The following is a 25,839-nucleotide window of genomic DNA, read 5'->3' on the forward strand; positions in this document are numbered from 1 at the left end:
ATTTTGCCTTAAGAAGAAAAGAGGGAGAGAAAAGGAGAGAAAGGAAAGGCTCCCAGAAAGCATTAAATGCAATTATTCATTTTGTGAATTGAGAGTTTTGAACAAGCCAGCTCAAGAATTCATAGCCACAAACACCAGAGCAGCTGATTCCTTGGCCCCTGGATCAGCCAGGAATAAATCCATAAATCCACTCCCAAGCACTCAGGCCACAGTCTTGACATAACTAAATCTCCAGCAGTTGTCCTGCTCTGCAAGAAGTCCTCCCTCTTCTTTCAGCCTGATTCATTTCCCACTTTTAAAAGCTTTCTATTAAGGTTTGCTGTCTGATGTTTATAAGGCTCTGTTAAAGCCCCACTCCTCTTGGAGACTGATGTGCTTTGGGCACAATGTGTGTTCTACAAACCAAACAGGATGCAAAGCCCTACTCAATAAGCCAAATACAGCATGCAGCTGGTTTGAAAAGTAGAAGAAGGTCACTTTTTAGCCTAGAAAAACTCTTCTGTGCAGTCTGTTTTCTGCTGGCCAGGCCATTTCAACATTTATCAATATCATGACTGTAGGTTTTTCATTCCATTCCCTGCTGTTCCAAACACAGTCTAATGGCAAAATACTTAAAGACAAAAACACTGTCCTTCATGTGTAAACCAAATGACAAGAGAAGCCAAATCTCAGTTCAGAAGGTGCAATCAAGGTAGGAATGAAGGACCCAGACCTGGGAGAGCCACATTGCTCCCTCAGCCTCTGTGACCCAGAAGCAGCAGGAGCCTCCCTTCCCTCACTGCTCCTGGCCCACTGGCCCTTCTAAACTGTTGGGAGAGTTCTGGTGGAGCTATGGCTACAAAGAAAATACTTCTTCATGCTGGAGAATACAAGCACTTGCTTCCACAAGCACAGCAACTCTTGGCTCATTCCCACTGCTGAGGTGTGTCCTGGCTCTGAGCATCTGCAACAACAGAGCTCTGCAGGGGCAATAAATGCCCAGAACAGCATCAGGACCAAATTAATGCTCCCCCCACATCTGTCAGCAGCAGTCCTTGTCCACTGGCACTGAGTCACTGGAAAATATCAAAATGCTCACACCAGGCTCAGGGAAAGGCAGAGCAGAACTCCCTGAAAGGAGCACATCACCACCAGATTCTGTAAAAGCAGTTACTGTTTTGGAGTTAGGATGATGAGGAAGAAAATTTTAAAAAGCCAATGAAGTAGCTGGAATCCAAGTAACACACAACTTGAGAGAAAGGAAGTTCAGCAGCTTGAAAAGCTGCAGCACAGACAGCTGAAAGTGCCACTGAAAACTTCTGTGAGACAGGCTCTGCCAGAGCAACACCAAAAAATGCAGTTAGGAGCCACTACAAAGTGTGATTCAATCACAGTGACAGGAACACTCAAAGCTCAATCCCACACAACTTCTGATTATCCCACTTGTCAGCACTGTCTCAGGGAGCTGACAAAGCAAAGGCCTCCTGCAGCCTGGGAGCTTTAACAGCAATCACACACAGGACAGAGGCAGAAAATAAACTCACAGCTCCTCCTCTCCCTGCCTTTATCACCTGTAAGGTTTTGGGAATAAATCTTTGATTGTGCTCTTTTCTGCTCAACTCACCCCTTCCACCAAGCATCCTGATTAAAGATCTCCCTTCTGAATAAGCATTTCATTTATTATGTGGAACAAGAGGGATTGCTGTAATGTGCTTGGCAGATGGTGGTTAAAGTATCAGCCTAGAAAGCATAATTGAGTCTGAAGCAATGTAATTTTGACAGAGACAGTTTAGAAATCAGCCCCCTGGCTCAGGATGCCTTCTCAGATTCATTATTGTTGCAATCAGTAATACTTAGACATGGATTACATTCAGTTATTTCTCTCAAGAGAGTATTTCTAAAGTGACCTTGGTAGGTAAGGGACAGTAATGAAGATAAATGCTCCCAAAAATAACATAAAATCATTCATTAAGGCCATAAAGTACCACAGTCCATGTTTAAGCACTGCCATTAATAGGAACAGAAGCATTTAATAATATATTTTGTATTAGCTTCATATCCAGCAGACTGAAACAACCCCTATATTGGCACAAAATCCCAATGGAATATTGACATTCCCTAGCAGCTGTCTCATCTCACTGCACAAAGTTATACAATTATTGAAAAATTAAATGCTTCTGTTCACATGAAACAAATTACACATTTTCTTTATGCAACGTTCAATAATAATCAAGGAATCATCTAATTTTGCAATACTGGGATCAGAAGTAAAAATATCTTAAAGAAGTTCATCTGTAAATACAATGACAACTAAAAACAGCTGCTAAATAGAAATAAGCTTAAAGTGATTAATGTTGTAGGATTATATTAATTCATTACTATTTTAATAAAACTAATAAATCCATCTGGCTACTTAACATTCCTTCCACCACTAGAGGGAGGTCAGATTCCTTCACATAGGCAAGGAAAATAAAAGACCAAAAAAAAGTTAAAATGTTCAAATCAAGGACAGTTTGAATTATGTGAAACCAACCAAAATGCCAAAAGAATTATTGTGTCTAGTCAACAAAGAATGCTTGTTGCTCAGCTTTGGCCACACACCTTCCCAGCCACATGGACCTCGTTAGGTTTGTTGTGTTTGTTAAGTGCATGAGCAGGGCTGCAGGAAAGCTGAGAGCATCCCTGCTCCCTGACAGAATTATTTCATCCTCTGGCTGCTTCTCCAGCCACAACATGACTCATCTCAACTCCTTCCACTTCCTGCTTTACCATTCTTAATGTTTTGCTACGCTCTGCCTCAAAAAACCCCAAATTCCTGATGTAATAACAGCTCAGGATTGTGTCCATCATGTCACAACCCCCTGGAAAATGTGTGAAAGAGGAGGTGATGAGGAAGGATTTTCCCTCCCAGCTCTCAGCTTCCAGCAGATCCCCACAGAGCTCAGAGGAGCAGCTGTGGTGCTGCCATCACCCTAAACACATTCACACCATAAAACTGTCCTGATGTGGCTGATGCAGCTCAAACATTATCTCTCAGTCATCAAAAAGTCTTTTTATTTCTCTTCCTCAAGCCATCTTAATTCTCAGATATTACTATTTTGAGCTGCAAAATCCAGTGTATGAATACAAAGGGCAATCCTCCCCTCCCAGCCTGCACTCTGTAAAAAACTCAAAACCATAAAAAGTTCTGGTTTGTGGCTCATTCAGCAGTTACTGAAAATCTTTACCGGTATAATGCAAAATCCTCTTCTGTGAAGATGTCTTGAATTTTGTCCCCAAAGTACCTGAAAAATTAAACAACAGTCTAAAAGAGGAGCTGGTGAATCAGACTGAGCAACAACAAGACACCTTCTCACCCCACCTGTGCTTTACCCACAATCCAAAAGTGAGAACACAACACAAAAATATCTTACAAATGCTTTTGAGAACAATGTCCAAAAGCAATGCTAAAAAATCAAATGTTAAAAGATTAAAGGATTGAAATGCTGCAATTGGTAATGGCATTCCTCAGGCATTAAAAAAGACCCCTCTCACATCATGAACTAAGCACATGGATTCACGTTTTTAAGGCTCCAAGCTATTTGATTTCATCCACTGATGAAAAACTAAACTGTAACTGTGAAAAATACTATGATCAACTGGTGCAAGAACATAACAATAAAGATAATGGCAGCTTTCAAAGTGCCCTGTTCAACAAAAGATCCATTTTCATGCCAGGAAAGCTCTTTAACTGGTCATGGACACTGTGGTGAATCCAGCCAATTTCCACAATTCCTCATCCCTGACCCTGGGGGCTCTGGCAGAGGCAGAGGGCAGGGAAGGGATGGGGTGACAGGAGGCAGGAAGCCACAGCCCCATTTTACCTGTACAGATTAACAAAATGCTTCCCCAGGGAAAGAGCTCCAGAGTGCAGGTCCAAAATTGATGCCTGGGAAAGGAAACAAAGAAGGAAAAATGAGCATGAAAAGGTTTTAGCATTATTTAACTATGACCTTTAATAGCTGTCCCAAGTTATTAAAGTTGCCTCTCACTTTCCACAGCCTCCCAAGTAAAAGTAGTTTCCAGCCTTTAGGTTCCCAATATAAGATTTATTTCACAATGACAAACCTCCCTCAGATCCCTGCAGAGATGCAGAGATGATTATTAAGGTACAATGAGAAAAACCCATGGTACTGCTATTTCTGAGGTTCAGTCCTGACAGGGAATTGCCAGAGTCTCCTCCCAGGGGCTGGGGGTAAATCACTGAGTGCCACAATCCCTTCTTGAAGACATTTCCCTTCCACACAAAGATGATTCATTTTCCAGTAGATGTGAAGTGCTCAAGTAGCAGCACTAATATTTATCTTGCCCTGCATTTGTTATTAAAATTTCTCCTTCACCATGAGATCCTGTGTACTTCTCATATTTAATACAGACATTAAAAAGTCTGTTTAAAAGTACAATTAGAATTCCAAGGCTTACTAGGGCCAAACTTTCTTTTCCTCAGTTTCTAAGCTGCTGTAAAAGAAAACCACACAGTGAAAAGTTTTTTCAAATAGAAAAATACATTTCTTCATCCAATTCAAGCCAAACTCTTCTGTTGAGCTCCCAACAAGCTGCAAAGAATTAGTATTCAGATTTGCCAGAAGAGAGAGCTACCTCTAAGGATTCTAAAATGTTTCTCTAAATTGAATAAAGTAAACTTTTTATGTCCCTTGCTGTCCACAAAATACAAGTTCGTTCTGCATCAGTTCAAAAGTATGAAAAAATACAACTGTCTGATAGAAGTCTCTTTGTCTTTTACACTGGAAATGTCAAAGAGCACCAGTTAATTAACCTGACTGCCACTGAAGTAATGACGTTTCTGATGTACAATATCTGGGCACTTATCTTGGAATTTGGCATTGTTTTACTGCACCACAGACCATTCACATTATTCTAACAAAATCCCAGCAGTAATAACACTGGTGACAGAGGAACACACCCATAACATTGTCCCTTAGAAAATCTCTGCAGTCTCAATTGCTCTGAGCTCCAGAGTTGAGCTCCACTAACAGCTCTCATTACAAGAGATAATAATTTTTTTTTTTTTTATAAACCTGCACAAATAACTTGATTTATCCCTTGAAAAATGCATAAACCAACAAGTTACTGGAATATGAGGTTTTCAGATCTTCCCTTCCCACTGTTCTCCAAAAGCTTCAGAGGACTCTTAAGGAAAAAGTGAATCTCATACTCTTGGAAAAGCAGCTCTTGTATCAAACTTTACTCAAGCTTCAGAAGCAAAATACTTTCATCTATTGGTTTCTGGTTCTGTACAAAAATCTAAGCCACAGCTAAAAGAAGTAAAACTGCTCCTATGTTGCTTCAAAAATATGTTTGTGACCATATTAAAGTAGATTATAAGAAGTAGCACAACACAGTTAAGAAGATGAATTTAACTTAAAAAACAAATTGTCTTTCTAACTCTTTCCATACCCTTTTCAAGCTTACACATTTCTTCTCACTCCCCAAGCTCCAAATGATCACAGTTGGGAAGATGCAAAATAACAAAATGAATTAATATAAGACAGCCCCAAGAACTGCAGTTATTCATAGCTGAGAAGGCAATAGCTACAACATAAAGCTTAGAAAAGCAGATAAAGGCTGAAGAGGGAACCTGGAAAAGAAAGAATATTCTGCAGGGCTGTTTCAGACAGGGGAAAACAACTGAATGCCAAGACAGAGACTGTCTTACACATGAGCACAGAGCTCTTTATTTAACAGATACCTGTGAAAGAAACAGGAACACATTTATTTTGGCCTCTGTCATTTCAGAATATGAAACATTTGCAGCATCATTTCTGACACTGAGAATAAAATCTTGATTACTTCAAGTCCTTCTCTCTGATCAAGGACCAGCCTGCAATTCAGGACAATGTTCCCAGGCTGAAAAGCCCACAAAGTCTGTCTAAAAATGGCAAACACACACCCACACCCCTATTTCTGAGAGACTGTTTGACAGAACTACCCTCATATCCTGGTTTACAGATCTCTCTATAGAAGGGAAATGGAACTTTTAAAAATTTGGAAATACAAACATGTTCTTCTGGACCTTCACCACTGTTAGTCCCATATTCTCCACCCTCTTACTACTAAAATAATATTCAAGTACCCAGCACTTCTCAGCTTATGGCAAAAAGGATCAATATTTCCATCTTGGAAAGCCTGGCAGGCCCTGCCTTTGCTCCTCACTAAAAGGGATTGATTGCCAGCCTCTAAAGACCTCTTCACATCCACACCAGTTCCTCCAGCCTCTAAAAGGTTTTAGGTGACACTTTGAAAGCAAAGCAGCAGCCAGACTACTCAAAGGAGGAAAATGAGAAAACCTTAATTCTACTTGTCTTTAGAAATAAATAAGAAGTTTTAGAGGAGCTGGCAGCTTCCAGCCCCTCCCCAGAGCTCCTGTGGGGATGCTCCCCCAGCCCAGCTGAGAAGAGGGATGAGAATGGAGGTGCTACCAAAGGTGGAGTCACTGCAGGCAGCCTTGCACACCCCTTTCAGAGCCACCCCACTCAAACACCCTTTCCTTCCTGGAGCACGGGCAGACAGACAAGGGTTGTGATCCTGGAGAAATGGCTTTTCCAATGACACACGAGGGTGAGCAGCCTGAGCTCCACCTCATCCAGCCTGGGGGAGCTTCAGGTCACTGCTGGGGAAGGTAAATGCAGCATTTGGCTGCAGAGTTCAGCACAAATTGACACCAGACACAGACTGGACACAACCAGCTCCTTCTCCAGCTTGCTGGAGCTCAGCCAAGGTAATCACAGCAACACAGAGCTGGAGGGAGGTGGAAGGTGCTGCCAAGTGCATTTTTCAGCCCTGAGTGTTCCCTGTGCATTACCAGGAGGCTCATCAGGGAGGAAGAGAACTCTGCAGCAGAGCTCTGACACAGGACAGGGATTCTGCACAGGGAAAGGCAGAGCTGGCAGCGTTTTGAGGATTTCAGATTTTGGCTGGGAGGGCTGAAAGCAGAACAAGGAGAAGTCTGCAGAATCACTGGGCTGCAGGGCCCACAGCAGAACCCCCTGTTTTGCATCACACAGTTTGTTTGTTTCTTCCAGTGACTAAACAATTTAATTTTCCCCTGCAAAGGGAGGTCTGGGTGCCTACTCTTGCCAGCTCTGCTGGAAGGCAGGACACAGACTGCAGCTGACAGCTCACCAAGGGATTTCTTTCCTGGGGCTTTGAAATAAATACAAATAAGTGTGATAGTGAATGAGTTGTCTCATTTACACCAGAGGATTGCTATGATGGCAACACCTGCAACACCTGAGAGAATGAGTCAGGACTGAAGTGTTCACACAAGTGGGGGTGATGTGCAGAAAAATATCAGGGATGGAAGAATTACAAAATAATAGAAGGTTGAAAAGGGAAATATCATCTATATGAAGAAGAAAAAAGCTGAGGCAAACATCAAGACAACTAATGCAATTCCCATTCTGTGAATAAGGAAGAGTATAAAATGACTTTACAGAGACAGATGTACAAGGGAAAGCAGCTTGCTGGTAGAGAAAATATTCCTGTTTGGATTCTGCTGCAAGTTACACCAGAAGATTACCATGGCCCCTCTAGCTTCACTCTGTGTGTGTCTGCATAAATAAATATAAACCCAGGAAAAGTTACAAAGGAAGATAAGAAAGCTCAGTATGACAACGGGGACATGACCCCTGGGAGCCTTCAATAATTCAGATGTTTGTCAAGACTTTCTCAACATAAAAAGATGGAATGGGAAACAAGTTTTTGGTGCTATGCTCCAGTACTCCAGGGAAGGGCAGCAAACTAAGGGAGGAGAGAACTGACAAAGTCACAAACTGCAAGTTTAGACCTTTAAATTAATAAATTATATCTAGATACACACACAAATCCACTTCTGAGAATTCAAAATATAACAATATGACAAAAACCCAGACATGCTGCTTACAAAGGGGTTAAGAGGAAATCCCAGGCAATGACAATGCAGTCTGAATCCCAATAGAAACCTGCAGAAGTTTTATTTCAAATAGCAAAGAGAACAAAGTGGCTAAAGTAAGAATTAAAAATAATTAAGCTGAAAAATTTTGAGGTATTTTAAAGGAAAAATTAGTCTTACAGCAGACATAATTGGACAGAATTATCCAAACACTCTAAAGCCAAAGAAATTTAAAGCAACAAGCCAGATGTACTCCAAGGGGCTGGAAGCCTGGGAGCACACAGACATAGCTGGATGGAGTAAGGATTGAAATATTCTTTATTCTCTGTGGCTAAGAGACTGGAAAAGATGAGAGGCTCACAGGAAGACACACAGTTTCATCTAAAGCCCATCCAGCAGGATCCAATGGTATCTGAGAGAGGCAGGATAGCACTGGCAGGACAAGATCTGCACCATGACAGCAGGAATATGGGCTGGCACATGGGGAAAGGAAGAGGAAAAAGGCAGGACAGGAGAAGGAGGTATAAAAGAAACTGGGTAAGGAGAGTGTGTTCCAAGGCTTCTCCTGAATATGATTGTTCCCTGGGAGGGTGGGCAGGGCTGGCACAGGGTGCCCAGAGCAGCTGTGGCTGCCCCTGGAGCCCTGGCAGTGCCCAAGGCCAGGCTGGAGCATCCTGGGACAGTGGAAGGTGTCCCTGCCCATGGCAGGAGCTGGAACCCAAACCATTCTGTGACTCACAATTTCCCAGAAACACTGGCCAGCTCTTGTTTCTAACATCTTTCAGTTTGTATCCATTATTTTGGTTAGGTGCTCAATACAACATTACACTTTCTTTTTGAACCTTTCCCCAAGAACTAAGAGCACACAAGAACTTCCTCACATTTACAGATGATGAGATGTGAGAAGGCTTGGCTCAGAGCCCAGACCTCTCCAGGGACATCAGATTTTTAACAGGTTTATTTTATAGCAGAGAGAGAGAGAGTATCATCTTTCCCTCTCATTTACCTCCTTTAAAAAAAAAAAAAAAAAAAAAAAAAAGAAAGGCAAAATGAAGCTTCCAAAGTAACAGAGATGATGGATTTTTATTTGTCTGTCACTCTGGCTTGTTGTCCAACTAAGCCAGCTCAGCAGCCCTGCCCAGCTCTGGGCTTTAGGCAGCAAGTTTACCTCCCCCTCTCATCTCCTCCCAGCTTTCTGTGCCTCAGTTTCCCCAGTTCCTGACCCCCAGCTGGCCAATGACTTTCTGTGGATCTCCAGAGCCCAGCTCTGTGTGTTCCAGCTCACCATTCTAATCCCTCTCTGCAGGAGTGTAATGAAAAATCCCACCTAGGTCCCAAAAGCAGAGGAGAGCAAACCCAGGTGACAGCCCCAGGAGCCACACTGGGGATCCCAACAGGCAGAGAAATCCAGGGAAAGGGGCAAATTCTGCAACCACAGGACTGAAAAAAAAAAATCTGGGAGATCCCAACAGAACTGAACACAAAAAGTTAAATCTTTTGAACAAATTGTTTGAGATGGGCAGCACTGCTTACATTTCTTGGTTTATATATTTTGCAGATCTTTCTCAGCAATCACATGGACAATAAATTATTTTTTTTTCCACTGAAACCCTTCTTTTTTTGCTAATATATGCCCTAATTCAGCAGAGGCTTAAAGAAGTGTCTGTTTACAAATACTCAAGAAACAGTTCCTGTTCATTCACAAAAACATTCTGAGAAAAAATATGGGGGAAAGAAATCAAAATAATGCTAGTTAAAGAGAAGTGGGATTCTTTCAATTTAAAGAATATTATTCCAACAGCTACCTAAGACATTGCATGTTTTTTTTTGTCATTACACAAGATCAATCCTTACATGATGCTGTGAATCACGGTAATTTACTTTCAGAAGACAAACCTGGGCAGTTCTGCTATAGCAACTGTTTCCAGATGAAGAAAAAATCAGTTCAAGAGAGGTGCTAGAAATAATTACACACAAGGAAATGGCAACTGTATTGCAGAAGTCAGGAGTTACACTGCTAGCAGAAGTATTAATGGGAAAGACCTTCCCAAAATCAATTTTTTTCCAAGTCTGAATGAAAGGAAAAATTCTCCATCTCCTCACTTCATCCCCAAAAAATGCATTTATAATCTTGCCTTGGCAGTAAAAGAATGTAGAAAATAACAAGACACTGCTCACCCCTCCATCAGATCCTCCCAAGGACAGTCCCCTCTCTGCTATTCTGCAGGCAAAACAATAATCTCAGATGAGAACCAAAGTCTGATTACTTTGTCCTTTAATATCCTTATTTACAACATGTAATTCCTCAGAGAGTGCTATTTGATGCATCAGGTATAACCCAATTGAGTTAACAGCAGCTCCCATTTATTTGAAGCTGAACATTCCAGCCTGGGATGAAAATAAAGTTTTTGGGTTGCAGAAGATTTCTGAACTTGCAGCTCCCGTCCACAAATCCCAAAAACATCCTAAAAACAGTCCCTTCACAGAGGACTAAGGGTCAGCAGCAGCTGCAATAAGGCTTCCATTGTTTTCTTCTGCTTTTCAAGGCCAAATGGAGGCCAAGTGAAAATCCATTAAAACTTAATTCATTCTCCTTGCTTGCTGTGAAGTGCTCATGCCCCTCAAAGCCAGGCAGATTCTGTGTGAAAGAACTGCCCTCACTACAGCAAAAATGGAAAATGGCTTTAATAACAAAAATTTCATGTTTTAATCAGTCTAACCCATCCTGCTCACCCATCCTACACCTCAGGTTGGCACAATGTCATTAAAGTCAGTGCTTTTAAAAGTTAGAGCTAAAAGAAAAATTACCTACGAATTCTTTCAGCTTCTTCCCTTGTGATTACAGCATCTGTCACACCTCTTCCACACTTCCTAGGAGTGCAACCTGCAACACAAAGAGGAGGAAAAGAACCCATTGAAACCACTTCAACCACCTGAAGGGCAGGTTTTTAAATGAAACTTTGCAAAAAAAGTCTCTCTTGAAGTCACTCTTGAAGCACACAGCCCGGATATGTAAGATTTAAAAAGTTCCCTAAAATTCATTGCTAAGAAATCTAACATTAAATTTTAAAAGCTCCTGGGAATAACAAGTCAGCAGCAAGAGTTCCAGGTGAAGAATACTTGAAAGCTCTTAGAAGTCTGGTTGACAACAATCTTCAGGCAAAAAGAAGAAATAAAATCAGTTTTGAGCCACCAGAGACCTTGGGATGTTACATTTGGCACTTTTCTGAGAAAAATCCATTTACAGATGTAAAGCCCCAGGAGAGATGGGCAACCTGCCAACACACTCAGTGCTCCTGAACTGAGTGTCACTTCAAGAACTATGTAGTCATCAGAACACAAAATTCCTGGAAAGAAATCAATCAATTCACCCATGGAGGACAAAAGCATCACTCTGCTCTGATCAAAAGAAACTCAGAACAATGACCAGGCTGACAGGAGAAGTTTTGCCAGGAATTCTGTAGGAATTTCCATTTCCTATTACTGGATATACCCCAGGTATGTCTCAGGTGGGATGCAAGATAAAGCTGATGTTCAAGTAGAGCTAAGAAGGAATAAACTTAAAGGAGAAATTCAATACTCCAGGACAAACCTGGCTATTGAGAGCTTCCTTTCCACAACATTCTGCAAAGATTTGTGATTTCAGATGAGATTTATTCCTTTTCCAGCTGCAAATATAGCTCTTACCCTTTTGGAAAGACCAGTGCTGGAGAGTCCAGGCTTGGTAAAACTACAGGGTTACCTCAGACAATGGCTGGGGCCTCTGACAGAGAATTGGCAGAGTACTGGAAACAGGAGGTGCTCTGAAAGCAACAGCATAAACTTTCCCAAATGGAGAAAAAAAAACCCTCCAGCTAACAGAAGAATGCCAGTGAGGTACCAACAGTACAGCACAAACACTGAGTGAATGCTAAGGAAAAATCAGAACAGTCTGTTTGAAAACGAGTTCAGCACTAAGAAAAGCATCCTCTGTCTCAGAAACCATGGCACATGTGAGCAAGGAAGTGTCAAAGGCATGCCTGGAGAATCTCAGGAGAAATTCAGATTAGTACTGTAAATACCTGGTAGCTTCCACAAATTTGTTCCCAGTAGACACAAAACCATCCCTTTATCTGATAAGGCACCATCAGCTTTGGCTATCAGGTAAATCAAGGTGAAGGAGGAACATACCAAAACATGTAAAACACAAGTACTGCCACTGGCCCCTGCTCTCATTCAGCACAAAAACCAGAATGTAACACAAAGGACCAAACACCCAAACTGCAGCTGTGTCTCCTACTTAGTGATATTTAGCCAAGAACCACTCACTGCTGAGACAGAGAGAATTCACAGGAGATAAAAGCTCTGTGAAGATTTTCCCCTGAGGCACAGGATCATAGAACAGCTTAGTTGGAAGGGACTTTGGAGATCATCTCATTCCACCTCCTGCCCTGTGCAGGGAACAATCCCTCTCCAAGCCAGACAAGAGCAAAGATTTACAGCTGCCATCCCCAGAGCAGTCTGAGTCAGACCTTTCCAGGCATCTCTGCTTTCCACATCCCCTGGCCTTGTCTCTGGAAAAGCACCTAAACTCTGTCTCCTGGGCAGTGATCACAGATGCTTTGTGCACTGACACAAAATGTCAACACACAGCAGAAATAAGATTTCACCATACACGGTGGCCACGGTAGGTTTAAGTAGTTAATAGTGCCTCAGGAGAGCAGAAATGGCCAAGATCTGCCCACGGAGTTTAGAATGCAGGTGCTATGTTCTCACATAACACCCTACCTTCTGCAAATATAGCAAGTTAAGTGCTTGGCCTCTGAAAAACAGCAAATTTTATTTGGTATGAAGCATGTTTACAGGCAGACAGTGCTATGGAAATAAATCCTGCTCTAACACCAGCTACCAAATCACTTGAAGCAAACTGGAAGCTCAGTTGCACCAAGTTCAGCTGGAAGCAGGGACAGGTGCATAAATAAAAAGCTCATTTTAGCTGTGGAAACTTCACAGCTGAGCATCAGACACTGAGTGGTGACAGGAATGTGCCTCCTCCTGACACAGAGCCTGCAGCTGTGGGTGCCAAACCAGGCTAAAGACTGAGAATGAAGAGCTATTGAGTGACAGAAACCCATTTCCCAAGTGCCTAGAGCTGCCACGCTGATCCATAATCCACATTTTCTGCCTCGCTGGGCTGTGGGGAATGGGACACACACAAACTCCTCTGCAGCTCATCACCACCCTCACGTGGGGAAAAGTTCAGGCAGAGCTCTTATCACAGCTCAGCTTTAATTAACCAACTAACAGCTCCATCCTCAGAAAGCAGGGTCACAACCTCTGCTAAAATCCCAACTCAATCACAGAATTCAAGCAGCAGCATCAAGCAAACACCTAATTAGAAAGGTGAGTCAATCATCCCCATCCAAGCCAAGAAGTGAGACCTCACCCTGCAGTCAGCACTTGCTGCTACTCCCCATGACACCCCCCAAAAATAAAGAACACGTTCATTCCTAATCCTAGAGAGATGTGCTTCAACTTCCTGCCTCCCTTGATGTTCCAACCTTCCTTACAGTGAAAAGAATAGCAGGAAAAAGGAGGAATAGAAAGCAAACAATGAAAAGGATAACTGATGGGATAGCCCAGACCACAAGGCCACAGCTGAAAAAATGGCTCTTGCAACCAGGGAAGGGAAAAGGAAGGTTTTGTTGGTTTGGGGGATTTCTTTTGGTAAGCAAACACCACAGTAGCAGAATCCAGAGACTTTTAGCCCCAGTTCAATCATAACCAAATCACCAGCTGCAGTTTTCTCTGGCCTTGTACTACACAAATACAGCCAGCAGAAGTTTCCCCTTATAGTAACTATGAAAAGTTAACACAGAACATGTGTTCTGTAAAAAAAAAAATTACCTTACTAAGACAGTTTTTTTGTTGGTAGTTTCCTGACATTGGTTTTCTTGGCCTAAATAACATTTGGGGCAAATCCTCAAAAAAAAAATGCTGCAGCAGCACTGAGGAAAAACTATGTGACCCCAGATTCCACATAAACTCCTCTTTTATGTTACAAGTTTTTTTAACCAATAACACCAGCAGGACCTGAAGAACACAGGGGGCTGCAATTTGTCAAACATTCTCTATCAGAACTGGCACAGGAGAAAGTTAAAATTTGCAGAATTACAGAAGGGCCCAGGTGGGAAAGGACCTATAAAGATCTGGTTCAGCTTTTTGTGGTCCAGAGAGCCTGGATAAGATTACAGTCACACCCTGGAAACCCTCAGTCACAGCATCCCTGGGGAGGCTGTTCCAGTGACTGAGTATTCTCTGTGTACAATTTTTTTTTATATCAAGGTGAAACCTTGCCCAATGCAACCTGTACCCACTGTGCTTTGTCTTCTCTGTGCAGCTCCTTGCAAAGACAGAGCTTCTGTCCTCTGTAGCTTCCATTTAAGCACTGACATGTGTTCTCCCTGAGCCTTCTCCAGGGAAAGCAGACCCAGCTCCCTGGGGCTTTCCTTACAGGACAGGATCTCTAGCCCTTTGATCACCTTTGCTTTTCCTTAGCTCACAGCAGCTTTCTCCAGCCTCCAGCTTTGTGTCAGCATTTTCTCAGCCACATCCTGAAGCAGATACAACCACCAATTTGGCTAAAAACTAATTCAGAAGTACTTTTTTTTTTTTTTTTTTAAGATTCAACAGCTTAATCAGTCAACATACAGCCAGAGATACTGACAAAAACCAAGAGCAGAGTTGCTCTCTGGCAGCTGTACCAACTAAAAACTTTCATCACAACACACTTTGCAAATCTGGAAGAGAACATCAGCACTGCTCATCCACAGAAGCTGCAGGTCAGACTCTCACTGCTCTTTGTCAGAGAAGATTAAAATCTTCCATGTCTCTTGAAGAATCAACCTCAACACTTCAAAGAAATAAGTGCCAGGGGGAACAGATACCAATTTGACAGAATTCAGCTGAAAGACACATAGACAGAAAAGTGCTTTGCAGGCACCCCCCTGGTGCCTGGCAGACACATCTCAGAACAAGAGTGTCAAAAGCTGGCACTTGTGCAGTCACCACACAGGACAATGTCCTGAATCAGTTCCACTCCATGCCCTGTATGGTACTGCCCAGCAGCAAACTCACTCACAGGAATCAGCTACAGGAATCAACAGAGTACGAAAAGAAACTAGAAACAGACTTAGCAAAATATTATTATTTCACAGAGCCTTTGCAAAAGGAGCTTCACAGGGGAAATTCTGGGCTGGCCTGAGGGGACATTTGGGGCTTTAGGCAAGAGACGGTGACCAGGAGATTGCTGGAAACAGGGAGTTCTGCAGCCCAGGTTTGGTGGCCCTGCCCTCTGAGCATCCACTGCACACAGCTCCCTCCAGTTACCTGCAAATCGCTTGTGGCTGTCGTAGTCCTCGGAGCAGGGGATCTCCACGAACTTGTCCCGCAGGTTGTCGCTGCGATGTGCCAGCACCTCGATGACCCCATCTTCAGGGACTGTACCCTCGGGGACCCCATTTTCAGGGATTCCACCTTCGGGGATCCCATCCTGGGTGCGGAGGCGGCTCCAGACCAGGAGGCCGCCACCGGCCGCGGCGGAGAGGAGGAGGAGGATCGCTGCCTTCAGCCACCTTCCCCGGGGATCCTGCTGGACTCTGCCCTTCCTGGCGCTGCGGAAGGAGCACAGAGCGGGCCCCGTGAGCGAGGGACGGTGAGAGCGGGGAGGGACCGCCCTGGCCGATACCGGGGAGCCCCGGACCCGCGGGGCCCTGGTCTGGAGCACAACACACGCGGTACAAACACACGCGGTTCCCTCCCGGATCCCTGGTTTGGAGCACAACACACGCGGTACAAACACACGCGGTTCCTGCCCGGGCCCGGCGCTGTGCGACCGCCTCCCCGCCGGGGCTCCCCCGGGAGTCGCAGCACCGCCGGGCCTGGGCACGCCGCCCCCGGGACAGCGGGCAGGAGGTGACGGCCAAGACCCCGCGCTGGTACCTGCTGTGCCGGCGGCCCCCGCGGCCCGGTCCCGGTCCCGGTCCCGGCCCGGCGCTGTCGGGGCCGCGGGGCAGCGGCCGCCGCTGCGGAGCCATCGCGCCTCTTCCGCCTCGAGCGATGCGCTCGGCGCGCCTCGGCCTGGCCTGCCGACCTGCCTGCTTGGGGAACGCCCTCGGCCGCCCAGAGGGACTGGGAGGATCCGCGCGGAGCCGGGAGCGGCGGAGGGACGGCACCGGGACACGGGGACAGCGGGACGACGGGGCAGGGACAGCGGGGCGCGGCCGGGCGGGCTGTGCTGGGACACTGCGGCGGCACGCCAAAGCAATCGAGGCCAGAGCATGCGGCGGCGCCTGGTGCACCTGGACCTGAAGGGCGCCGCGCCGCGCGCGCAGTACCTGGAGCAGGTGAGGGATCTATCTGGCACAAGTAAGGGATGTATTGGGTTCATGTGAGGGGGGTACCTGGTACGGGTGAAGGATGTCCCTGGCACAGGTGAGGGATCTTTTGGGTTCAGGTGAGGGATGTACCTGGTACGGGTGAAGGATGTGTTGGGCTCAGGTGAGGGGTGTACCTGGTACGGGTGAAGGATGTATTGGGCTCATGTGAGGGGTGTACCTGGTGTAGGTGGCAGCGGTCGCAGCCCAGCTGCGTCCGCAGTGTCCCCTCCCTCCCTCCCGCAGGTGCTGCCGCTACTCCGCGCCCTGGGTGCCACCGGGCTGCTGCTGGAATATGAGGACACCTTCCCGTACACGGGGCCGCTGGAGCGGCTGCAGGCCCCCCACGCCTACAGGTAGCACCATGAGCCCCGCAGGTAGCTGTGGGTGGCCGCAGGTGCCCCGGGGCCGTGCCCAGCGGGCACTGACTGTGGCTGTCCCGCAGCCCCGCGGAGCTCCGGGCGCTGCTGAGCCGGGCGCGGGCACAGGGCCTGGACGTGGTGCCGCTGGTGCAGAGCTTCGGGCACATGGAGGTGAGCTGGGAGCGCTGGGCTGGGCCAGAGCTGTGTGCTGAGCCAGCCGTGCCCGCGGGGATGTCGGGCTGCAGTAGGAAGAGCATTGCCAGCAGGGCAGGGAGTGATCCTGCCCCTCTGCTCACCCCTGGTGACATCTGGAGCACTGTGTCCAGTTCTGGGCAGAAATGATGGCCAGGAAGCTCCACCTGAATAATAAGAAGAACCTGCTTCCTGTGCAGTGCCCGAACCCTGAACAGGTTGTCCAGAGAGCGTGTGGAGTCTCCCTCCCTGGGGACATTCCAGAGCTCTCTGGACACAACTCTTTGCTCTGGGACAGCCCTGCTGGAACTGGGAGCTGGGATCAGATGATCCTGTGTGCTCCCTCCTAGCCTGACCCATTCTGGGATTCTCTGCTGGGACATTTCCAATCCAAGTCCTGGTGCTCTGGTTATGCAGCTTTGCCCGCTGCAGGATTTGACATCAGGGTCACACTGCAGTGACCTCCCCATTTCCTTCACCCACCCTGTGAGGTGCTTCATGGTCAGAGACCCCCCAGCAGCACGGAGCACCAGCTATGTCCCCAGCCTGTCCCTGGGGCTCAGTCAAGCCAAACCCAGGTTTAGCAGGACACCTGCCCTCAGAGCCTTGGGGACAGGAGGACACTGCTGGTGTGGCAGCTGTCCCCGAGCTCCCCTTTCCCTTGCAGTTTGTGCTGAAGCACAGGGAGTTTGCCCATCTGCGGGAGGTGAAGGCACTGCCCAATGCCCTGAACCCACACAAGGAGGAGTCACTGGCACTGGTCAAAGCCATGATTGACCAGGTCATGGCCCTGCACGGGGATTTACAGTGGTTTCACATCGGATGTGATGAGGTAGGACTTCTCTTCAGCTGGAAATGTTTCTTTTCTTTTAAGGAATGATAGCAATGGCTGAGGCTTCTGCATTTCAGTGGTGCCCAGTCCATGTTTGGGTGGGATTTTGGGGACAGAAAACACCACTTGAGCCAGTGTAGAAAAATCTTTTTGACAATAAATTATTCCAGTAGCACAGATTGTCATTTCCATAGATACAAGTGTAATATCAAAGTAATGAAAGCAGCTTCTCAAAGCTAACAGCATTTGGGTTTAGGTCAAGTGAGTATTTGAAGTGAGAGATCGATTAGAGCTGTTCATTAGGAATCCTGTAAGTTTAGTGTAAGATATTGGCTCATTGTTCTGGTCAAATTACTCAAAGCAAACTCTTCTGTGGTTGGAAGTGTTGGGTTTCTTACCTTGGTAGTTTGTCACCTTGAGAAGGAGAAAACTCAAGCTGCTCTTTCTCATAGTTTCTTAAAACCATCCTGATGGCACACAGATCCTTGGGATTCATTATGACCACTTAACTGTACTGATATTAGTTTAACATTTTGTAGCCTGTTGTGTTGAAACTGGTGGGAAGGTTAGACAGGGAGCTGTAGGCTTTTATAAAGCAACATACTATTTATGTAGAATAAATAAAATCTCCTCTAAACCAGCAAATTTTAATTCACTCTGCACGGGACCAAGTATGCTGGGCCACCCTTGGACATGGCCCCAGGTTGCTTCTAGGCTCATATTTGGATGATCTTCCCCAAGACAGGAACCTCATTTTATCTACCTCAGGTCCTGATGGGTTGCTGAATTTGAAGTGAATAAATGTGGTGAGAGCTACTTCCAAGGACAAACATTTAAAAGGCAAATATGGCATATAGATATTTTAGGAAATATCTGTAAGGATATAGATAAGATTCCCTCAAGTGATGCATGTAATCATGGCCACAATCTCCTGCAGACTGACAGAAATGCTTGCAGTGTCTTCAGCACTGAGAGGTGCTTTTGAGTATTTCCACTCAGTAGGTCACATCTGGATAAAGGTTTTGAATATTGTCTACCTCACTTTCTCTATTTCTGTACAAAAAGTCAACATTATTTGCTTGGTTTTTCAGGTCTACTACCTTGGCGAAGGAGAGGAGTCAAAGCAGTGGCTGCAGCAGCAAGACAACACTCCACAGAAGCTGTGCTTATCTCACATAAAGGCAGTTGCTACTTGTTTGGCCTCGTCCTACCCCATGGTGACACCCATCGTGTGGGATGACATGCTCAGGGGCATGAGTGAGGAGACACTGGCAGGTGTGTGACCAGCCATGGGGTGAGGCAGGTTTACACAGGCAGATAAAACAGATTGGTTGGCAGATGAATGTAACGAAAATAACAAATGTGGCAAGAGCTGAGGTGTGGTCTGTTTGACTGGAAAATAGAAGCACTCAGTCCCTGGCTGTCACACAGTCTCTGTGTGAGTGTGGCCAGTCTGAACACTTCAGTTTTCCATCACAAAACGCTCACCCTGCAGTGCTGCCATCAGTTCTACTTTCCTTATACATTAAAACAACAACCTGTTAACATCTGTGGTCCAAGTCTAAATCTCTGTGCCTTTCACCACATTCTAATGTTCGTTGCTGCCCTTTGCAGCACCTGATTCCAAGTGGTGCAAACACACAGAAGCTGCAGCCCTGTAAGCATCTTTGTGATCATCATGAGGATTTTGATACTGAATTGTGGGGTAGCTCTGAGAGCTTGATGTCACAAGTCTTGTTTGTGGAAAAATATCAAATCACTGCTAAAATTTGAGTAGTCTGAGCACAGATGGAGTTCCAGCTGTTTCAGAGCCACCTTACATGGCTGCTGTAAACAGATTTAGATGGTACCAGCAAGAGCTGTGCAGATCATCCAGCAGTGACTGACCTATTCAAGGCTTTGACAGTGGGAAATTATCCCCAAAAATGTATGTGGGACCCACAGAGTTTCCACAAGAACAGTATTTAATGCACTCTAAGTGTACTCTACTGCCACAATAACAGAATAAACGAATTAAAAAAGTGATGGAGTTAAAATACTGAGTTTCTGCAGTTCACTCCAGTTTCTCTAGGGGTCAGTTGCACATATTTAAAACTAGCTGAGGAGTTGATTATAACAGGAGATAAAGCTAAATTTGTATTTTTACTTGTACTCAAAAGCTACGTTTTGTGCAAACACAGCCCAGACACTGTGTAAGTGAAGGGGTATACATTCCAATTTAGCTAAATCTCCTGTGTAGAGCTTTCAGCTCTGCCAGGAGAATCCAGCTGGTGCACAGAGAGATGGAAGGAGCTAAGAATGAGGTGGGCTTGGGACAATGGGATCTCTGAGAAGTTGTCACTGCTCCTCCATGTTAATGGTTTCACGATGCCTGAGGACAGTGGCCCTGGGCATGTGCCAAGTCCTGGCTAGGCTGAAAATGCCCAGGGGCATGTCAGCTTAAGTGACAAGCCATAGTTGTCACATGTGGCTGCACCACTAACCTGTACTGAGTTCTCACTTAACCAGCTGTTTTCCATGGTTTAGAAGAGCTCTGTTCCTTTCAGAGTCCGGGGTCCCACAGCTGGTGCAGCCCATGATCTGGGACTATGCAGCAGACATCGACGTGGAGGGCAAAGGTTTGTACTTCCCTGCTGAGCTGTGTAGAAGCAAAATAGCCAAAGCAAAATTCTGTCATTAAAACCTACCTTAGCTGGATACAAAACATTCTGGTTGGTTTTGTTGAATTGGTTTCTTATTGCTTTAATAGCATAAAGATGGCCCTTGTTTCATTTCACATCATAGTTGCTATTACTTTTTTCTTCTTCTATTTATGTTTCCCCTATGAATGACTTGCATTGTAGGCTGCTTAATTCTTTTCAGCAGAGCTGTGGAATCACTGATAGGAGATTCAGAGGTTTTCCACAAGCAGTTACATTAATTCTCATTGCATTAACACCAGTAGGAGCACATAACTCTATTGAACAGCTCTGCAAAAGAAGCTTCAGGGCTTCATACATCTATAGAATTCAGAGAGAAGCTCTTAAAGGCTCCAGTGGGCATCTAACATTGATGCAAATACTTCTTTGTTGCAGGAACAATCAGCTGTCACATGTTGTGCATGCTTATTTCAATCTCACAGCTCTTAGCGTGGTAGCAATACAAGGGAGTGGAATACAGGAACTGGCACATGGAAATAGGAGGACAGCCACTCAAAAGGCTGCTCAGAGAGGGTGTCAAATCCCTAAGCCTGTTGGCTCTGGAGCTGTGTTCCCCTTCACTGCAGCATTGCAGTCGGGGCTCAAACTGGAGGAAGCTCATCCTGTGCATGTCCCTTTGTGTCTCTGCAGTGCAGCTCGTAGAAAAATACCGCAGGTGTGGCTTCTCCAAGGTGTGGTTTGCAAGTGCCTTCAAGGGAGCCACGGGAGTCAATCAGTCTCTGACACTGATTGGGCACCACCTCAGGAACCAGCTGGAGTGGCTGCAGGTGGCCAGCAGGAGCCCCGTGGATGTCCTCGAAGGTATTGCACTGACAGGCTGGCAGAGGTGAGGAACAGCCTTTTGTGCTTCCAAGGGTCACAGATAAGCAAATTTTCCCCCAAAACCCCCTGAGAGGTACAGGGAAGCTGGGGATTTAGAAGGCAACTTTACAACCCTGCAGCTCTTCCTGTCTGTCACTGCTGGGCTCAGCCCCAGACTATGAAGGGTGGATTTCAGAACTGCAGTTATCTGTACAGCACTAACCAGCAGGAACAATGAATGTGGGGACACCACAAACAGCAGATTGGGTTGGAAAGCTTGAATGGATTTTGTGCCACCTTGAACTCCTCATAGACACTGTAGTTCATGCATGGTGTGTCTGTCTGAATGTCTGATGGGAACTCAAAAACAATGAAATCACATTAGAGACGAGAATTTTTGAATGTAAAGAATATAATAATGTAATTAATTGAATAAAATATAATAAATGTAATAATGTAATGAATGAATAAAACATTTTTATGCAGTCAGGAGGTCTTAGGGAATACCAGAGAGCTGATGTCCAGTTTCTGACCCTAATGTGCCTTGAGAAGACAATTTGGTTTTTATCTGTTCTTATGAGTAAAACAGGAATATTTCACATTTCAGAGATAAGTGATCTCTGAGACAGAAACTGATGTTTCTAAAGCTCTTTGAATTTTAGTGACTGAAATATTAAAACTTCCCACTTGTTTAGTATGCTCTAACAGTAAAATGTGTAATTAATGGATATTTTCTTACATAGGTATGATCACTTCTCTGTTTTGTGTGAGCTTCTCCCTGTGGCAATTCCATCACTGGCCGTGTGTCTGCAGGCACTAAAGAATGGTACAATGACAACTTGATTCTCTCTCAGATAATGCCTAGCACAGGAGTGAAGTGACCTTGCCCTAAGATTGGCCCAGGCTTGTTAATTTTGAGGTGGTTTGCTGAATTGATCATGGCCTGACTTATGACCAGTAAGTTACAATTTGCAGTATGGGAAAAAAACCTCTTGGCCTAAGTATTTAAAATAGCCATTGTATACTCTTTATTGTGATCTAACATAAAAATGGTCAAAAACTACATGCTTATATTAAAAAATAAATTTAAGATGCAGAATTGCTTTTCAAACTGATTTGAAACAAATTAGTCTCAATAAATGAAATTAGTTTAGATTTAGAATGTGCTCATGTGTAAAAATTGTTTTAATTAATTGTTTTTCTTAAAATGGATCTAGGGAGGATACTGTCTGGTAAAATACCTCCTGTCATTTCTGCTTTCTTTACAGGAGTTGCCAACAGAATTTTTCTTATTTTCAAAATAAACCCCCACAACCCACTGATTTTTAATTAAGCACTAGAAATATTCAGCACCCTGAACAGAAAGCTCAGAGCTAGGAAGTGCTCACTTTGCACTAGACAATTGTGTGAAAGACAATGAGCTCCTCCTCCCACCCACAAATGCTTTTTCCTTCTTTTATTTCCCTTTTACCTTTTAAAAATTCTTCATCGAAGAGGAACTATTAAGCCAAGGCAGAATAATCCAGAAAACCCCTCTTGTATGAACATTTTGGTTCCTTAGGCTCCTTTACTCATTTCCATTGTCTTCTGCCAGGTGGCTATTCTGAAAAGGTTAAAGAAAATGTGGAAAATCTCCTGGGAATGTCTAACCTGGAAGTTGATACTTTCATGAGGTAAAATTCCAGCTGCAGAATTCAGGTGCACTTCTCCTTGTGTGGTAAGTTCAGAAACTAACAGATCCTCTTTGGACAGCACAAGTCTGGGCACCTTTCCTGGGAGCAATATCCTCACTCTTGTGACACAAGTTAGTTTCTACCTCAAGTCATCAGTGGATGAACTTCTGGAAAGGAACAGGTAATGACATTTCTGTTGATTCTCTGCCTGGCTGCAGGAGTGTTGGAGCTGTATCATCTCAAAGTGGGGAACAACTCCAGGAAAAGTGATTTAAATTTCAAGCTCTGCATTTCAGGTGTCACTGACACCTCAGCAGAACATAATATTTAGATCAAAACTTAAAATATTTTAGCAAAGTTCCTAAATACTGTATGCTGCCTTATTGGAAGCATCTAGCTCTTTCCTTAATTACATTTTACTGCTATTTAAAGTTAAAATGAAAATGTTGAATGGTGCAATTACAGAAGAAAGGAGCTTGAAATGAAACTTATACTGCAGCAGATGATCAGATGATCATCTGCCAGGAACACTTTCCCAAGCTAATTCCAAAGATCTATAGACTGAAATAAATTTAACTCCTTAAGCACCATGTCTGTGCAGGAGTTCACCTGAAGCCTTCCCCACCTCCCTGGCAGTGACAAACAGATGTTGCTGCTGTTTCCTCACTGCTCCCACCAACATCCATTTTCAGGTATGTCACAGGCTGGTTCAGCCCCTACCACAGGAAAAGGAAGATTGTTCATCCTATCATAATCCACCACTTCCAGCCAGATGCAGTCAGGTAACACCACTCGTTTTGCATTACAGGGGAAATAAAGTCTGGTAGATTTTGGGCACTCAGGTACAGAGAGTTATGAGCCCTTACCTCTTTCCATACTTGTCTCAGAAACATCAGTGGGAATCAGACAAAGTGTCCATAATATGTTTTTACACAACATGTTTGGGTTGGAACTAGATCATCTTCAAAGTTCCCTTCCAACCCAAACCATTCAATGATTCTGTCTTTGCCTTCTGTTGAATGAATTATTTGAGAACAAGTACAGAACTGGTTTCCAAAAGCCTCTCCCTTGCTGCTCCTGTACAGCCCTTAAGCTCCTTGGTGTAGGAGCTCACCCTGGGCCAGATTCTAGGCAGGGCTTGGAATAAAGCCAGGCCCTTCCCCTGCTCCCTGTCACCTTGGGCTTTTCAGAACTTGTCCTAGACATTTTGCCAATTCATACTAAAAGGTTCATTTATACTTTTTTTTTTTTTTTAATAAGGTCGATATCCAACCTCATCTACTCTTTCTGATGAAACCCAGAATTAAATTCCCTATAAGTCTCACAGCAGGTTTCAGTTACACTTAAAATGTGTATAGCGTTTTCTTGAGCTCACATTTTGGTACTTTAAAAGTCTTTGCATGAGGAAAGTGCCAGGATTAATGGAATTTAAACAGAAACAGCATCAAGCTTTTGCCCTCTGAACAAAATCAAGTCCTTTGGGCTCTTGTAATAGATGCTTCTTTTCCTGTCAAGTGGTTTTAAAGACATTACTCCCTTCCAAAGGCCAGTAAGCCAACCCTCCCCTGAGGCACAGCTCACCTGCAAATGTCATTGTTTCTTCCTTCTCATTTCTGCTCAGTCTCCTCTCCAAGTGGAATGCTGTGCTGCAAGACCTCCAAGCAGCCATGGAGCAAGTTTTCCACAGGAGTGCTATAGAGGAATGGATGGAGGAGAATGTCCACCCCAGCCTACAGAAGCTGCAGCAAGTGGTGGATGATTTAGACGAAGCAATAAAAGCACAAAATTAGGGGCATTTCAATTAGTCTGACTCATTGCCTGGTTAAAAATGACTAGTGAAAATCAGCAACTAGTCCTTGAGCTGGAGTTTGTCATCCTGAGAGTTGAAGCATGTACTGTGGTTAAACAAAAGTGGCCTGAAGGCATGAAGGAATTTATTAGCATAAAGCACTTCAACTCAATTTTCATGTCTTAACACATGCCGAGCCTTAATTCACCTGCCTGTAAGTCAGGTTTACTCCCCTTGGGTAACAGAATGCAGGAGTGAGTCACAGCTCACTGTCCTCCAAGGCAGGAGAAAAAAACCCCAGTTTCTTCTAAATTCAGAATTTGTAGCAACAGACTCTTACATAACAATGACCTGGGAAAGTTCTACCCTAATATTTAGGATACTTTTAAAATGTTTGGGTCATTGTGTTCTCTGCCATAACTCCTTGCCCTGTCAGCTCTGAATTGTGTCCTGGCATTCATGGGCAAGGGGGAGCTCCTGAGACAGTGACACCTGGGCTTGGAGGGAAAAATGTTGGTTTATTCTGCTTTAATGTCAAACTTGTCATGATGTATAGAAATGTATTTTGGGGACTTTAGTGGAGAATTGAGATAATCACCAAAATGGAAATAATTCAGAAGTATGGTAGTTAAGGATGTTATCCCACAATGAGTATTCAAAATATTTATTTTTGTGCTTCATTTATTCCTTCCTTTAAATTTTTTTGGAAGCACCAGTATTGAAATTTTCTTTGAACAAATCTTGACAGACAGAAAGTGAAACTTAAGACAAGCATAAGACAAGCTTCAGCTGACTCAATGAGAGCCTCAGTAACTAGGTCCACATGCAGATCTTTAGCTAAAAAGAACCAAGTGCTATGTATACTGTCACATAACTTGAACTAAACAAGATCATTATTTTACTTGAATAAAACCTTTGATACTCAAAGTGTTTGTAGAAGGGTGCTGCTTTTTTGTGTGTGTAACATGTTGGTTTGGTTTAAAGGAGGGAAAATGGAAATATTCACCAATAGAGAGTTGGATCTGTCAGCTTATATGGAATTAAAAGCTTGACTGTTATAGAAGAGTGTCAGCAGGGTCACTTCTAAGAGGTATTTGGACTTCTTCTAGTCTGTCCTCCCCCTCATTAACTCTACTTCAGTAGATGTGTTCCCAGAAATAAATTAGAC

The 25,839-nt window shown here is 44.4% G+C and overlaps 2 protein-coding genes across 4 annotated transcripts in view; one reads left to right on the plus strand and one right to left on the minus strand.

The window, feature by feature from the left end:
- The window catches only part of OGFOD3 (2-oxoglutarate and iron dependent oxygenase domain containing 3), a 33,223-nt gene extending 17,206 nt beyond the window's left edge, over window positions 1-16,017 (minus strand). The window contains exons 1-6 of the mRNA XM_088176759.1: window positions 15,890-16,017; window positions 15,278-15,561; window positions 10,718-10,793; window positions 10,088-10,130; window positions 3,843-3,907; window positions 3,207-3,263 (exon numbers count right to left, since the gene is read on the minus strand). Of these exons, the coding sequence (XP_088032885.1) occupies window positions 3,207-3,263; window positions 3,843-3,907; window positions 10,088-10,130; window positions 10,718-10,793; window positions 15,278-15,561; window positions 15,890-15,984 (620 nt within the window). The 5' untranslated portion in view covers window positions 15,985-16,017. The remainder of the gene's footprint in view (window positions 1-3,206; window positions 3,264-3,842; window positions 3,908-10,087; window positions 10,131-10,717; window positions 10,794-15,277; window positions 15,562-15,889) is intronic.
- A 39-nt stretch (window positions 16,018-16,056) lies between these two features.
- HEXD (hexosaminidase D) lies at window positions 16,057-25,598 on the plus strand. 3 transcript variants are annotated; one of them, XM_014885053.2, is made up of 12 exons: window positions 16,057-16,293; window positions 16,570-16,679; window positions 16,769-16,856; window positions 17,545-17,709; window positions 18,801-18,984; window positions 20,256-20,327; window positions 21,039-21,234; window positions 21,953-22,035; window positions 22,804-22,882; window positions 22,962-23,063; window positions 23,575-23,664; window positions 24,504-25,598. In XM_014885053.2, exons 1-12 carry the CDS (start codon window positions 16,228-16,230, stop codon window positions 24,670-24,672), a joined length of 1,404 nt encoding a protein of 467 aa, XP_014740539.2. In that variant the 5' UTR covers window positions 16,057-16,227; the 3' UTR covers window positions 24,673-25,598. The 3 variants fall into 3 exon arrangements, with proteins under 3 accessions (XP_014740539.2, XP_088032686.1, XP_088032687.1); XM_088176560.1 differs by having other exon boundaries at window positions 21,044-21,209; XM_088176561.1 differs by lacking the exon at window positions 21,953-22,035 and having other exon boundaries at window positions 21,039-21,209.
- Window positions 25,599-25,839: the final 241 nt, after the last annotated feature.

The sequence above is a fragment of the Sturnus vulgaris genome, chromosome 20 (genome assembly GCF_052056855.1).
Source record: "Sturnus vulgaris isolate bStuVul1 chromosome 20, bStuVul1.hap1, whole genome shotgun sequence".
Taxonomy (NCBI): Eukaryota; Metazoa; Chordata; class Aves; order Passeriformes; family Sturnidae; genus Sturnus; species Sturnus vulgaris.